The following is a 15,512-nucleotide window of genomic DNA, read 5'->3' as shown; positions in this document are numbered from 1 at the left end:
CATTTAAAGACATTCTGAACTCTATTGTGTCAGGACCTACTCATTGTCGTAATCATACTTTAGATCTAATATTATCACATCGAATAGATGTTGATGCCGTTGAAATTCTGCAGCAGAGCGATGACATCTCAGATCATTATTTAATCTCACGTATACTTCATTTAGCCAAGGTTGCAAAGCCGACTCCGTGTTATAAATATGTTAGACCTATCACTTCTGCCACTAAAGATTGCTTTATTAATAATCTTCCTGATCAGTTTCATCATCTCAGCATCCTGGATAGCTTAGAAGAACTTGATATTGCAACAGAAACTTTTAACTCTCTCTTTTCCAGCACTTTAGACACAGTTGCTCCGTTGCGCTTAAAGAAGATTAAAGAAAATAGTCCAACGCCGTGGTACAACGAGCACACCTGAGAGGCTTTAAAAGCTGCTAGATCTGCTTATTTTTCAACACTTTCAGAAGAAAACAAACACAACCCTAGGTATTTATTCAGTAGCTAAATTAACCAAAAATAAAACTTCAACACCGGATGTTTCCAAGCAGCACAGCAGTAATGACTTTATGAACTACTTTACTTACAAGATTGATAATATTAGAGAGAAAATTATAACTATGCAACCGTCTACTACAGTATCGCATCAGGCAGTGCATTTTAGTCTCCCTGAGGAAAAATTCCATTCATTCATTGCTATAGGAGAGGAAGAATTGTCCAAACTCGTTAAATCATCTAAATCAACAACATGTATGTTAGGCTAAATCATTTGGTGTCTATAAGCCAGTTTAAAACACTTATGCATGCACTAGAAAAAGATTTAGTGATTTGCAAATGCTTCCAGAATTGTACTTTTAATGATATCTCATTGTATTTTGAGATCGCAATAGACGTGAAGGACTATAATGCGTTAAGAGCTCGCTCAAGTACTGCGGAGCTAAACCATTTAGTGCTTTGTAAATAATCAGCAATATTTTAAAATTAACATGATGTTTAATAGGGAGCCAATGCATTGTTGACGGTGTTGACAAAAGATGCAAAACCACAACAGATTAATCAGTGGAGGTTAAGTTGTGGCAGGAACTGAAGATCACAGTTCATCCTCTCTAAAGTAATGTAAGTTAATCAAGCTGTCTATTAAAACACGTGTTTATCAGGGATGTGCATATATGCAAAAAAGAAATCAATTGTCTGTCTGGAAAAAAATGGTTACTGGGCAAAGCGACGGCAACTAGTGAGTAAAAGCTAAACTTCCGTATTGAGACACTTTATCTAGAGCATCAGTGACGTCAGTTCAGCACAATCTGCATCTTCCTTTAGTAACCACTTCTTCCTGTTGACTCACATGTGGTGAAGACAAGAGTTTTTACAGCGCTCTTTGACGACTGCACATAAAGAAGTGTGTGTCAAATGCAAGGATTTTCATCCATAATGAAGAAGTTCATCATTTTCTTCCTTTGTGTACCTTTGGTTTACTCAGGTGAGAATAATTTTATAAAGTAATTTAAATGATGAATTCTCTGTCATGCAAGGCCTTCAGCTACTCCCGTGTGTTGAACTCAGAGTTACTTTAGTTTTATTATAGGTTTATGATTATTTTGAATTGGCTTTTATTTTTATTAGCTTTTTTTTTAAATACTTTTAGTTTTCTATTTTTCTGTGAAAGGTAGGGTAGGCAATTTCGGAGAGGCTAGCATTAGCGAGTTAGCTTTGAAAGCATTAGATCTCACCCTCCCTTCAGTGCGTCTCAAAAGTCACTCATCCTTCAAAACACATGAAGATGTACAGCAATGAGCAGAGTCTGCAAACCGCCACGAGAGACGCCGGTAAACTGTCTCAAAGCACATCATTTTACAATAATGAACGTTAACAACTTACGGAGCTCTAGTGTTGCTATTGAAGCACATATCATAAGGACGTGAACAGCTCGGTTTGCCATCTTGTATTTACAGTTACGACATGGCGTGAACGCAGCATCAGCTAGTTGTTTTGGTTCAGGAGGAACTGTAAAAGACGGCTGCTGTTCGTTTGCGGCGCTCAGTGACTGACGTCTGTCTACAACTCTGCATAGCCTTATGTCTGCACGAGCAGGTGCGCGGATGTATGGAAATGCATACGTTGACAGGCAGGAAGGACATCTTATCGTATTCGGACCGAATGCAATGATTGAACAAAATTTTTTTGGTCCTGAGACTTCCACAAAAGATATATGTATAAAATCGAGACCACTTCTATTATTAGTTTCAACCAGAATAACAAAAAAGTGTTAATGAAAAACAAATTAATAATTTTAATGCTTAAACTTATTTCCGTTTATTGCCAAGACAGCATTTATATTATTTTCAAGTTTTTCAACTAAAATTTACATTTTTATTTATTATTAATTGTATTTTATTTCAGCTTCATTGCAGTCAACAGAAATGTTTTTAATAGTTAGTTGTTGAACTGACAGGAAATCACGAGTTGTTTTTAATCTGATGTGTAACATTTTTTCAAACATCTTTTATAATATCCAAGCTTATAGAAGTAGTTAACAGATTTAGGGCCCACTCATACATGCGGCGCAATGTAGCGCCAAGCAAGTGTGTTTTGCTGGTTTCAGCCCGACACAGTTTTCATTTTCGCGTCCTGCACCACGTTGTTTAAATAGCAAATGCATCTGTGCGCCATGGGCTGCTGGTCTGAAAACGAGGTGTGTTCTGGCGCATTGTTGGACCGTTGCTATTTTGAGGAACTGAAATAGACTGAGCCATTGACCGACTGAAACCTGCTCTAAAGTCAATGGTGCAATATTTATTTATTTATTTATTGTAATTTAAAGAGCGCGTTAGTAATGTGCACCTGTAGGCGGGTCCACAACGCGTGAACACTCTGCTTATTACACACACACACACACACACACACACACTCTGCTTATTACACACACAGGGACGCACAGCAGCACACAAACATGCCAAATATTAAAAATAAAAGGATTACAATATAAAAGATTAATATTGTGTACATCTGGCTTGTCCCGTAGATGATCTGCTTGAGTGCTTTAACCTCACACACACACATACACACACACAGCTTTAACCTCGCGCACTAGCAGATCCGTTTCCTCTCTGTTCAGTTTTGCCGATGCAAATTCCGACATGTAAAAGCGAATCCGCCATGGTGCGAGCGCAACTGGCTTTTAAATGGAATGGGAGAAGAGACACTGATTGGTTTATTGCACGTTACGCCCAAAACACACCCATAACTCATTAAGAGAATAGGGACAAAACACACCCATAACTCATTAAGAGAATAGAGATAACCCTTTTAGACCATGCGCCGGGACCACCGACCATTTTTCCCATCCCGTTCGAACGCCCTAAGTGCACTTGCGCTTTAGACCATGAGCTTAGATCCTTTAAAATAAGTCAAGTGGACGTGAGAGAGAGAAGCTGCAACAATGTCAGATATGGGGAAAATAATGTGTTTTGAACATTCAAGCATGGAAACCTATTCTAGTAGAAACAAAATCAAGACTTTGTAAAAGGTTATAATATGGCCTCTTTGTTATTCTTCTCTTTATTTCCCTTTGGCGGCTAATGAATCAAATGTCTCACACATTCACAGATAGCTAATTTCCACATTGGAAAATTATAGTTTATATATTCATGTTAATTTAAGTGTAATATTTTAGTAATTTCGTTTATGTGCTTTTAAAACAAAAAAAATAGCTATTTAGGTTTAATTTATTTTTATTTCAGTTTTAGTTAGTTTTATTCATATTTTTAAAATACATTTACATTTACATTTACATTTATTAATTTAGCTGACGCTTTTATCCAAAGCGACTTACAATTGCTATATATGTCAGAGGTCGCACGCCTCTGGAGCAACTAGGGGTTAAGTGTCTTGCTCAGGGACACATTGGTGTCTCACAGTGGATTCGAACCCGGGTCTCTCACACCAAAGGCATGTGTCTTATCCATTGTGCCACCACCACCATAAAATAGCTTTTATTTGTATATTCATAGTTTATATTTTAATGTGATTTTGTCATGTGCTTTTGTTATTTTATTAGTTTTTATATATATATATATATTGCTATTTCGGTTGAATTCATTTTTATTTCAGTATTTTTTATTTATTTTCAGTTAATAATTTTAGTGCTTCAATTTGAACTTATTTCAGTTTATTGCTAAGGCAACATTTCTAATTAGAGTTTAGTTTAGTTTTTCAACTAATATTTACAATATTTATTATTAATTTTATTTGATTTCATCTTTATTTCAGTTAAAATAAATGTTTTTAATAGTTTAAGTTGTTGAACTGACAGAAACTCATGAGATGTTTTTAATCTGATTCAGTGCTTGCTGTTTCTGTTATGGGTTGAAAAGCAGTTTTGTTTTGTTTTTTGGACTGAAATGTGCTAATACGTTTCAATTTGTCTCATGCAGGCAGGTCTATTTAAAAGTCCAAACTATGAGAATAGTTCTATAAGAATGAATAAAGTAATGCACATTTTAATGGTAATTAACCTGTTAACTGTCACTCCTGATCATTAATGTTTTGGAATAAAGACCTTTTTTAAAGAGACACTCAGCAGATTATTGCAGAAAATAAAGCACTTTGAAACATGGAAGTGTAAAAAAGTTATAGAAGGTCAGGTTTACTGTAAAGCAAATGTACTTTTATATATGTTTTACCGAATAAGTTTTACTTTAAATTATTATAAAATCAAAGCAATATGTCTAACCAAGTTGTGTCCAAATCTGAAGTGGATGTCTCAAAAAGGTTTACCGCTAAAAGGTTTTAAAGTAGCATTACCATAGTAAACCAATGTTTGATTTCAAAACAGTTTCACAGGATTCATTTTAAATGTTTTTTCTAATGATACCTAAAATACTAAAATATCTGTGCAAAAGTATTGATTTGAAATTAAAAGGAAAAAAGTGAATGACTCAAACAGTAATTTGATTTATGACACTGAATGTGGTGTTTAGCTGTGTTTGAGAGCTTCATGTCTTTGTGTTGTTTGTTCAGAGTATCACAGCTTCATCACCACATACACTGAAATAAGAGGCCAGACGATTGAAGGAATCCCAGAGTTTTCTGCTGTAACGACACTGGATGATCAACAGATCGATTATTATGACAGTAACATAATGAAGCTGATTCCCAGACAGAACTGGATGAAGGAGTTTGCATCTGAAGAACTGTGGAATAAATACACTGAGATCAGAGAAAAACTACAGCAGATCTACAAAAACAACAGTCACGTTATAATGGAGACATTCACTCAGTCACACGGTGAGAGAAAATGCTTTATACTACATTTTTAAAAGTGAAAGATTATCTTGTACTTTAAAAAAGAGCAGATGTTATGGTATCCCATTCTTCAGGTCTTCATACGTATCAGAGGATGTATGGCTGTGAATATGATAATGAGACTGGATACTCACATGGGTTTGATCAGTACGGTTATGATGGAGAGGACTTCATCTCACTGGACCTGAAGGAGAACAGATACAACACATCTGTACCTCAGGCCTCTCCTACAGTGATGAAGTGGAATAATGACAGAGAACAGCTTGAATTTCTGAAACAATACTACGATTATGAGTGTGTTTACTGGCTGAAGGAGTTCTTGAAGTTATGGAAAGAGGCTGACAGGATAACAGGTGCCCTTTGTTCACCAAGTAGATCATTTATATATTTATAAATATATTGAGAGAGAGAGATAGCAGTAGGGATGCACTGATACGATTTATCTGCATCATCAAATCATTTTCATTGAACATGGATTGAATCCATTTTTTACGGAGAAACATGAGATGGGAGGAGAGAAATATATGTCAATGATCTTGCGCTCTCACAAAACTTTTGCATCTTTTTATATCGGCCTTTTCATGCTATTGCCGATTAGCCAATATTCTGATGGTTTTATATCTCTCAATATCGGTGGCTGATACATCTCTAATAATGAGTCATTGTTTGTCTCTGTTTTATCTCATTGGCTTCATTAAACCAAATATACTTTTATTCATAAATTTATATGATCTGAAGTATTAAACTTTTTTCCTCATTTTTCTCAATCTTTTTCAGCTCCTGTAGTGTCTCTGTTACAGAAGCATCCCTCTTCTCCAGTAGTGTGTCATGCCACAGGTTTCTACCCATCAGGAGTGATTCTTACCTGGTTCAAAAATGGACAGGAGCACTATGAGGATGTGGACCTTGGAGAGACACTGCCAAATGAGGACGAGACCTTCCAGAGGACATCTAGCCTTAATGTTTCTCCAGACAAATGGAAGAACAACCAGTTCAGTTGTGAGGTGGAGCGCCCGGGAAAAACCATCCGGAAGACTGAGGATGAGATCAAGAGTAAGTACAGTAAGTTGTTAATAGTGCTGCATAGTGTTTTATGGTTATGCCTTTTTGATTAATAGTTTTCACCTGATTTTACACTCAGGTACGCCCACCCTGTGGACAAAACAAGACTTTCCTTCCGCCGCCAGTCATTTGACCAAGTATGTACCAAGTTCTAATGTAGAAAGACAGCAATATTTAAAATTACATTCAACATACACCTTATTTATGATGCATATTGCAAACAATATACAGGTGAGCAGAAGAGCCCAGAATATAAATGCAATGCACAGTTTCAAGTGTTTTTCCATAGAAAACCATGATAGGGAAAACCATTTAGTGTATTGCAGCTCGCCTTTATTTTGTATTCATCATCAATAAGGTCTATATTCTGAATCTTTTAATATCACTGGTTTAGTACATTAAGGCACTTTATTTCTATATTTGATGTGATTTTCTATATTAAATGTTTTCCTTATTAGGTGTTTTAGAAATTCCCACTGTTTTTAGTGATTGTAAAGCAGGTTCTGTATATGGATCACACGTGGACAAAACTTGCATTTTGTTCACATATTTTTGATTGAAAACTGACAGGCTTGTGCTGCAGTCCTGTGATTGTTTTTCCCTCCAGCGTATTTCTAGTCTTCTGAAATCATATGATAGTTTTGTTTGAGGGACAGACCGTTAAGTTGTTATTCATTTGCAGTGCACTATATGCAAACAGGTTTATTCTCATGGAAAAAATGAGCCGACATTGGTGGATTAACTTAAACCTATTTCAGATACTGTAGGTGCAAAGACAACATTCATACATTTAGTTTGTTTTTAATCTAATTTATATATTTTTATTTTATTTAAGCTATATTTGAATTGTTTTTTTGTTGTTGTTTTTTAAGGGCCAACCCAAGAATACATGTACTTCTGTGTGTGATGGGAGTATTCATATTTGCACTGTGGTCCGTATAAAGCAAGTAAGTGTATGTTTACATGTGTTTTTTCTGATCTTTCTCTGAACTGCTCCTATTTCTCATTCTAGTGGCTTCATCAGCTGTAGGATGTTGGGAATGTACGGAGACCCTAAAGGGACATAGTGATGGGAAATCATATGAACGTATGAAGAGAACATATGAAGAGAACGTAAATTTTCTCTGGGGAACGCAAAAGTTATGCGAGAGAACGTGAATTTTCTCTGGGGAACGCAAAAGTTTTGCGAGAGAACGTGAATTTTCTCTGGGGAACACAAACGTTTTGAGAGAGAATGTAAATTTTCTCTGGGGAACGCAAAAGTTTTGAGAGAGAACGTGAATTTTCTCTGGGGAACGCAAAAGTTTTGAGAGAGAACGTGAATTTTCTCTGGGGAACGCAAAAGTTTTGAGAGAGAACGTGAATTTTCTCTGGGGAACGCAAAAGTTTTGCGAGAGAACGTGAATTTTCTCTGGGGAACACAAACGTTTTGAGAGAGAATGTAAATTTTCTCGGAGGAACTAAAAAGTTTTGCAAAAGAATGTAAATTTTCTCTGAGGAACGCAAACGTTTTGAGAGAGAACGTGAATTTTCTCTGAGGAACGCAAACGTTTTGAGAGAGAATGTAAATTTTCTCTGAGGAACGCAAAAGTTTTGAGAGAGAATGTACATTTTCTCTGGGGAACACAAACGTTTTGAGAAAGAATGTAAATTTTCTCTGAGGAACGCAAAAGTTTTGAGAGAGAATGTACATTTTCTCTGGGGAACGCAAACGTTTTGTGAGAGAACACAAACTTTCTCTGAGGAACGCAAAACTTTTGAGAAACACAATGTTTCTCTGGGGAACACAAAAGTTTTGAGAGAGAATGTAAATTTTCTCTGGGGAACGCAAAAGTTTTGAGAGAGAATGTAAATTTTCTCGGAGGAACTAAAAAGTTTTGCAAAAGAATGTAAATTTTCTCTGGGGAACGCAAAAGTTTTGCGAGAGAATGTAAATTTTCTCTGAGGAACGCAAACATTTTGAGAGAGAATGTAAATTTTCTCTGGGGAACGCAAAAGTTTTGCGAGAGAATGTAAATTTTCTCTGGGGAACGCAAAAGTTTTGAGAGAGAATGTAAATTTTCTCTGGGGAACGCAAACGTTTTGCGAGAGAACGTGAATTTTCTCTGAGGAACGCAAACGTTTTGAGAGAGAATGTAAATTTTCTCGGAGGAACTAAAAAGTTTTGCAAAAGAATGTAAATTTTCTCTGGGGAACGCAAACGTTTTGCGAGAGAACGTGAATTTTCTCGGAGGAACTAAAAAGTTTTGCAAAAGAATGTAAATTTTCTCTGGGGAACGCAAAAGTTTTGCGAGAGAACGTGAATTTTCTCTGGGGAACGCAAACGTTTTGAGAGAGAATGTAAATTTTCTCTGAGGAACGCAAACGTTTTGAGAGAGAATGTAAATTTTCTCTGCGGAACGCAAACGTTTTGAGAGAGAATGTAAATTTTCTCTGGGGAATGTAAACGTTTTGAGAGAGAATGTAAATTTTCTCTGGGGAACGCAAACGTTTTGAGAGAGAATGTAAATTTTCTCGGAGGAACTAAAAAGTTTTGCAAAAGAATGTAAATTTTCTCTGGGGAACGCAAACGTTTTGCGAGAGAACGTGAATTTTCTCGGAGGAACTAAAAAGTTTTGCAAAAGAATGTAAATTTTCTCTGGGGAACGCAAAAGTTTTGCGAGAGAACGTGAATTTTCTCTGGGGAACGCAAACGTTTTGAGAGAGAATGTAAATTTTCTCTGAGGAACGCAAACGTTTTGAGAGAGAATGTAAATTTTCTCTGCGGAACGCAAACGTTTTGAGAGAGAATGTAAATTTTCTCTGGGGAATGTAAACGTTTTGAGAGAGAATGTAAATTTTCTCTGGGGAACGCAAACGTTTTGAGAGAGAATGTAAATTTTCTCTGGGGAACGCAAAAGTTTTGCGAGAGAACGTACATTTTCTCTGAGGAATGAAAAAGTTTTGCGAGAGAACGTACATTTTCTCTGAGGAACGCAAAACTTTTGAGAAAAAACACAATGTTTCTCTGGGGAAGGCAAAAGTTTTGCAAAAGAATGTACATTTTCTCTGGGGAACACAAACGTTTTGAGAGAGAATGTAAATTTTCTCGGAGGAACTAAAAAGGTTTGCAAAAGAATGTAAATTTTCTCTGAGGAACACAAACGTTTTGAGAGAGAATGTAAATTTTCTCGGAGGAACTAAAAAGTTTTGCAAAAGAATGTAAATTTTCTCTGGGGAACGCAAACGTTTTGCGAGAGAACGTGAATTTTCTCGGAGGAACTAAAAAGTTTTGCAAAAGAATGTACATTTTCTCTGGGGAACGCAAAAGTTTTGCGAGAGAACGTACATTTTCTCTGGGGAACGCAAAAGTTTTGAGAGAGAATGTAAATTTTCTCTGGGGAACGCAAAAGTTTTGCGAGAGAACGTACATTTTCTCTGAGGAATGAAAAAGTTTTGCGAGAGAACGTACATTTTCTCTGAGGAACGCAAAACTTTTGAGAAAAAACACAATGTTTCTCTGGGGAAGGCAAAAGTTTTGCAAAAGAATGTAAATTTTCTCTGGGGAACGCAAACGTTTTGAGAGAGAATGTAAATTTTCTCGGAGGAACTAAAAAGTTTTGCAAAAGAATGTAAATTTTCTCTGGGGAACGCAAAAGTTTTGCGAGAGAACGTGAATTTTCTCTGGGGAACGCAAACGTTTTGAGAGAGAATGTAAATTTTCTCTGCGGAACGCAAACGTTTTGAGAGAGAATGTAAATTTTCTCTGGGGAATGCAAACGTTTTGAGAGAGAATGTAAATTTTCTCTGGGGAACGCAAACGTTTTGAGAGAGAATGTAAATTTTCTCTGGGGAACGCAAAAGTTTTGCGAGAGAACGTACATTTTCTCTGAGGAATGAAAAAGTTTTGCGAGAGAACGTACATTTTCTCTGAGGAACGCAAAACTTTTGAGAAAAAACACAATGTTTCTCTGGGGAAGGCAAAAGTTTTGCAAAAGAATGTAAATTTTCTCTGGGGAACACAAACGTTTTGAGAGAGAATGTAAATTTTCTCGGAGGAACTAAAAAGGTTTGCAAAAGAATGTAAATTTTCTCTGGGGAACGCAAACGTTTTGCGAGAGAACGTGAATTTTCTCGGAGGAACTAAAAAGTTTTGCAAAAGAATGTAAATTTTCTCTGGGGAACGCAAAAGTTTTGCGAGAGAACGTACATTTTCTCTGGGGAACGCAAAAGTTTTGAGAGAGAATGTAAATTTTCTCTGGGGAACGCAAACGTTTTGCGAGAGAACGTGAATTTTCTCTGAGGAACGCAAACGTTTTGAGAGAGAATGTAAATTTTCTCGGAGGAACTAAAAAGTTTTGCAAAAGAATGTAAATTTTCTCTGGGGAACGCAAAAGTTTTGCGAGAGAACGTGAATTTTCTCTGGGGAACGCAAACGTTTTGAGAGAGAATGTAAATTTTCTCTGAGGAACGCAAACGTTTTGAGAGAGAATGTAAATTTTCTCTGCGGAACGCAAACGTTTTGAGAGAGAATGTAAATTTTCTCTGGGGAACGCAAACGTTTTGAGAGAGAATGTAAATTTTCTCGGAGGAACTAAAAAGTTTTGCAAAAGAATGTAAATTTTCTCTGGGGAACGCAAAAGTTTTGCGAGAGAACGTGAATTTTCTCTGGGGAACGCAAACGTTTTGAGAGAGAATGTAAATTTTCTCTGAGGAACGCAAACGTTTTGAGAGAGAATGTAAATTTTCTCTGCGGAACGCAAACGTTTTGAGAGAGAATGTAAATTTTCTCTGGGGAATGCAAACGTTTTGAGAGAGAATGTAAATTTTCTCTGGGGAACGCAAACGTTTTGAGAGAGAATGTAAATTTTCTCTGGGGAACGCAAAAGTTTTGCGAGAGAACGTACATTTTCTCTGAGGAATGAAAAAGTTTTGCGAGAGAACGTACATTTTCTCTGAGGAACGCAAAACTTTTGAGAAAAAACACAATGTTTCTCTGGGGAAGGCAAAAGTTTTGCAAAAGAATGTAAATTTTCTCTGGGGAACACAAACGTTTTGAGAGAGAATGTAAATTTTCTCGGAGGAACTAAAAAGGTTTGCAAAAGAATGTAAATTTTCTCTGGGGAACACAAACGTTTTGAGAGAGAATGTACATTTTCTCGGAGGAACTAAAAAGTTTTGCAAAAGAATGTAAATTTTCTCTGGGGAACGCAAACGTTTTGCGAGAGAACGTACATTTTCTCTGGGGAACGCAAACGTTTTGTGAGAGAACACAAACTTTCTCAGGGACACGCAAAACTTTTGAGAAAAAACACAATAGCTGTGTCCCAATGTGAAGGCTGCATCCTTCGAAGGACTGAAGACTTCAAGGATGCAGCCTATGTGTCCTCCAAAGGACGCACCATGTAGCCTTCATAGGATTTCCTAATTGCGCAACCAGGTGTTTCTGATCACCGCTCCTCAACGGTGCGAGAGGACAGCTGCCATCCTGATCATTATTTTGATATAGCCTAATTGAGTAAACAGCTATGGAGCCAGAATTGGCTATTGTCATTTTTATGTTTTATATTTTACTGGAGGACATGGTGAAGATGTTTCAGCCCCGGCGCTGCCAGGTCATGTATTTTTGGTTTAGCCCTGTTTGAATATAAAACCCAATTGAATATAAAAAAGTCCAGTATTTCTCGCGCTCGTCATCGGCAGCTGTCACAGTTGCCAGGCGACAAGAACAGTCCTTGTAGGCTAGAGCGGTCCGAGCGCTTCAGATGCGCCCTTTGATATGGGACATATCAAACTTACGTATGAGACTTTAATTTTCGGAACTGCATATTTCATTAAATATTCACGTACAAATGTGAAGTAACCTACTGAAGTACCTTTTTTCCCTCACATATGATTTTACATTAAACTACACAAAAGTATATAATGTAACAACCTTGAAAATATTCAGAAGTAAAATGCATGTCATAATATAAATACAAACTATAATTAAAACCCTGACAAGGAGTTTTTTCCCCTGCAGAATACATACCTCTAGTTTTACTCTTGATACTAAAAACTTATTAAAAGTACTTTTTTCAGAAATTACTCTTTTTGAAAGTCTAATTATTATTCTAATAAATTCTAATAAAAGTCTACATCATTTTTTTCTTATTTTATGTACTGTAAATGTTTGTTGATTTTGATATGTTTAACGTATGTTGTTAATAGTTGGAAAAAGTACTTTAATGTAGCCCGTGGAACAAATGATTTTCATTTACCAATTTTATTTGAAAAAAAAAAGGTATACAAGAGTTTGTTTCAAGTAGAAATTATGACTGTGAAAAAAATAAACAATGTCCAGAACAATTCATTCTCTTTTGTTTACACATTTAAAGTTGCATAAAAAATAATGTACAGATTTTCTTTCCTTTTAAAAAATAATGAAAAAAGTTAAAGAATATGTAGAAAAAGAAAATATTTTTCAATAATTTTCTCAAGAAGAGAAAACAGCCTGTCCATCCTCTCCCTACTCTCTTCGCCTCTGCCTTGGTGCTGGTGCTGCTGGTGCTGGCTCCTCCTCACTGTGGGCACCCACTGCTGAACTGGACCCTGAGGACAAACCAGGGCCGAGTTTCAGCAGTGGGTTTCCCACTCACACCCTCACCTGTCCCAGGACACTTGCAATCCTAAGGGCAGAGCAAATGAACCATGGCTTGTTAACAACAACAGCACAATACATTTCAGCAAAGACGTGTTTTTTTTTCTCCTGAATTGCTCTAAAAAAAGCTTAACACAGGGGTGCAATCTTAAGTGCATTGTTAACACTGCAAAATATGACACATCAAGACATGCATACAAAATACTTAAGAAATCATATTTCTATATACTCAAATTTGGTTAAAACCACATAGCTTGCATGACAGCACTACAAAAACACAAAAGTGAAACCCCATTGCCTTATCAACTGCTTTTCTTATTGTTGTGGGCTTACTTTAGCATATTTCTTTTAGCCTAATACACAAGTGAGATAGACTAGTGCAAATATTACAAATAGGTCGTTAAACTAATATCAGCACAAGTTTTGCCTCAAACTACCTGACAAATGAAGCCACGCAATGGTGACGAAGGAGTTAAGATGAAGTTTATAATAAACTCTAACTCGGTTTCGCTAGCCATTTAAATAAATGAAAACATAATACTTACATTTAAATGTGAATTTGCTGTCCACCACCGATCTTTAGTCTCGACCGCCTTTAAAAATAAATAAATAAATGCTGTCGTCAACGGCGCGCAATGACTTATGGGGTAGAATAGGGTAGGATAGGCCGCTAAGTGTTCATTTATGTATCCTTCCTTTCACGGGGAAACGAAGGACGCATTTGGCGTCGCTTTTGAATCAGGGTAGCCTTCGTCGCGTCGCGATGACGCAACCGGTCTTCAAATACGGACTTCGGAGGATGCAGAACTGAATTGGGACAGCCTTCATCGCGCCGCGGTGACGCAATCGGCCTTCAAATGTGACCTTCCAAGGATGCAGCCTTTGAATTGGGACGTCCTTCGTCGCGCCGCTGTGACGCAATCGGCCTTCAAATGCGGCCAATCGGCCTTCAAATACGGCCTTCGGAGGATGCAGCCTTCACATTGGGACATAGCTAATGTTTCTCTGGGGAACGCAAAAGTTTTGCGAAAGAACGTGAATTTTCTCTGAGGAACGCAAAAGTTTTGCGAGAGAACGTACATTTTCTCTGGGGAACACAAACGTTTTGTGAGAGAACACAAACTTTCTCAGGGACACGCAAAACTTTTGAGAAAAAACACAATGTTTCTCTGGGGAACGCAAAAGTTTTGCGAGAAAATGTAAATTTTCTCTGGGGAACACAAAAGTTTTGCGAAAGAACACCATGTTTCTCTGGGGAACGTAAAAGTTTTGTGAGAGAACGCAAAAATTCTCTGGAGAACACTGGCTTTTTTCCATCACAATTTCCCTTTAGGGACTCCGTATATACACATGCTTATTTGATGCAACTGACAATAGATAACGAAAGTTCAGTGTAAGTATTAAAAGTTATATTTTCAAAAATGGTCAAAGCCAAATGTTTGTCTTCAAGCTAAATTTCAGATAAATAGATTTGCAGAACTTGCTGTTTTAATAATTTCAATGTATAATTCCATAAATTTGGGATTTGAATTGGTCATATGCTGTTTCAGTGGTCATACAAATCATGTAATTAAAAATGTCCTCATTTAATCTTTATGACATTACTTTGCAGAAACTAAAGTTTGAGCAGACGATCTGTCAAAATGAAAAGCAGAGCTACAGTGAGAAAAATCTTGGAAGAGTTTCCTCCAATCGTCTGCACTTTCTCCAGATTTCAGTCTTCAGGATGTGAGAGAACGGATGATTTCCAGCATGTGGGACCAAAACATGTTTTAAAGAACACTTGCTGTTCTATTTTCTTTTTTTTTCTTCCAATAGCTATATATAAAGCCGACAAATTTAAAACTAAGAATGTTTTAATTTAATGTTTTAGTTTTAATATAATAATAATTTAAATACTAATTGTAGGTGCAACATCAGATGAATTTGTAAATGTAAATGGTGTTTTGTAAAGCAGGTGTATGGAGAAACACTCATTTTAATATAATTAGCTAATACCTTGTATTTGTTACGTAAAATAAAAAAGTATTTTTTGTGCCTTAAATCACTCAATTTAGCCTTTTGTCTTAGTTTCCTGTGGAAAAAGTAAACATAAATTTGTATTATAATCACTAATATACACAGGCGTAATACAGTCTCATATCTTCATTTCTTTGCTGCGAAGTCAATGATTTTCTCATTATATAAGTCAAGTCAAGTCAAGTTTATTTGTATAGCGCTTTTCACAATACAGATTGTATCAAAGCAGCTTCACAGTATTCAATTTAAATAATACAACAAAGTTTGTTTCAAGAGGAATTTATTGATTGATAAAATTAAATTAAATATCCCCAAAATATCCCCAACTGAGCAAGCCAAAGGCAACAGTGGCAAGGAACCGAAAAACTCCATCAAGTGACCTAATGGTGTCCTAAAACTCCATCAAGTGACCTAATGGTGTCCTAAAACTCCATCAGGTGACCTAATGGAGAAAAAAAACCTTGGGAGAACCCAGGCTCAGTCGGGGGCCAGTTCTCCTCTGGCATTTATGAG

At 36.5% G+C, this 15,512-nt stretch overlaps 1 protein-coding gene across 3 annotated transcripts in view; it reads left to right on the top strand.

Annotated features, from left to right (window-relative positions):
- Positions 1 to 15,163, top strand: part of LOC309476121 (major histocompatibility complex class I-related gene protein-like) — a 113,346-nt gene extending 98,183 nt beyond the window's left edge. Inside the window, exons 1-7 of one of the 3 annotated variants that reach the window (XM_082139322.1) lie at positions 1,323 to 1,475; positions 5,015 to 5,281; positions 5,374 to 5,652; positions 6,077 to 6,352; positions 6,441 to 6,498; positions 7,234 to 7,308; positions 14,593 to 15,163. In XM_082139322.1, coding sequence (XP_081995448.1) covers positions 1,406 to 1,475; positions 5,015 to 5,281; positions 5,374 to 5,652; positions 6,077 to 6,352; positions 6,441 to 6,498; positions 7,234 to 7,303 — 1,020 coding nt within the window. In that variant the 5' untranslated portion in view covers positions 1,323 to 1,405 and the 3' untranslated portion in view covers positions 7,304 to 7,308; positions 14,593 to 15,163. Of the gene's footprint in view, positions 1 to 1,322; positions 1,476 to 5,014; positions 5,282 to 5,373; positions 5,653 to 6,076; positions 6,353 to 6,440; positions 6,499 to 7,233; positions 7,319 to 14,592 lie in introns of those variants that run through there. The other 2 variants (XM_082139323.1, XM_082139324.1) reach the window with 2 other exon arrangements.
- The last annotated feature ends 349 nt before the right edge of the window (positions 15,164 to 15,512 follow it).

The sequence above is a fragment of the Leuciscus leuciscus genome (genome assembly GCF_965113295.1).
Source record: "Leuciscus leuciscus genome assembly, chromosome: 15".
NCBI classification, from domain to species: Eukaryota; Metazoa; Chordata; class Actinopteri; order Cypriniformes; family Leuciscidae; genus Leuciscus; species Leuciscus leuciscus.
The sequence above is the reverse complement of the archived record's forward strand: the minus strand, read 5'-3'. Positions and strand labels throughout refer to the sequence as shown.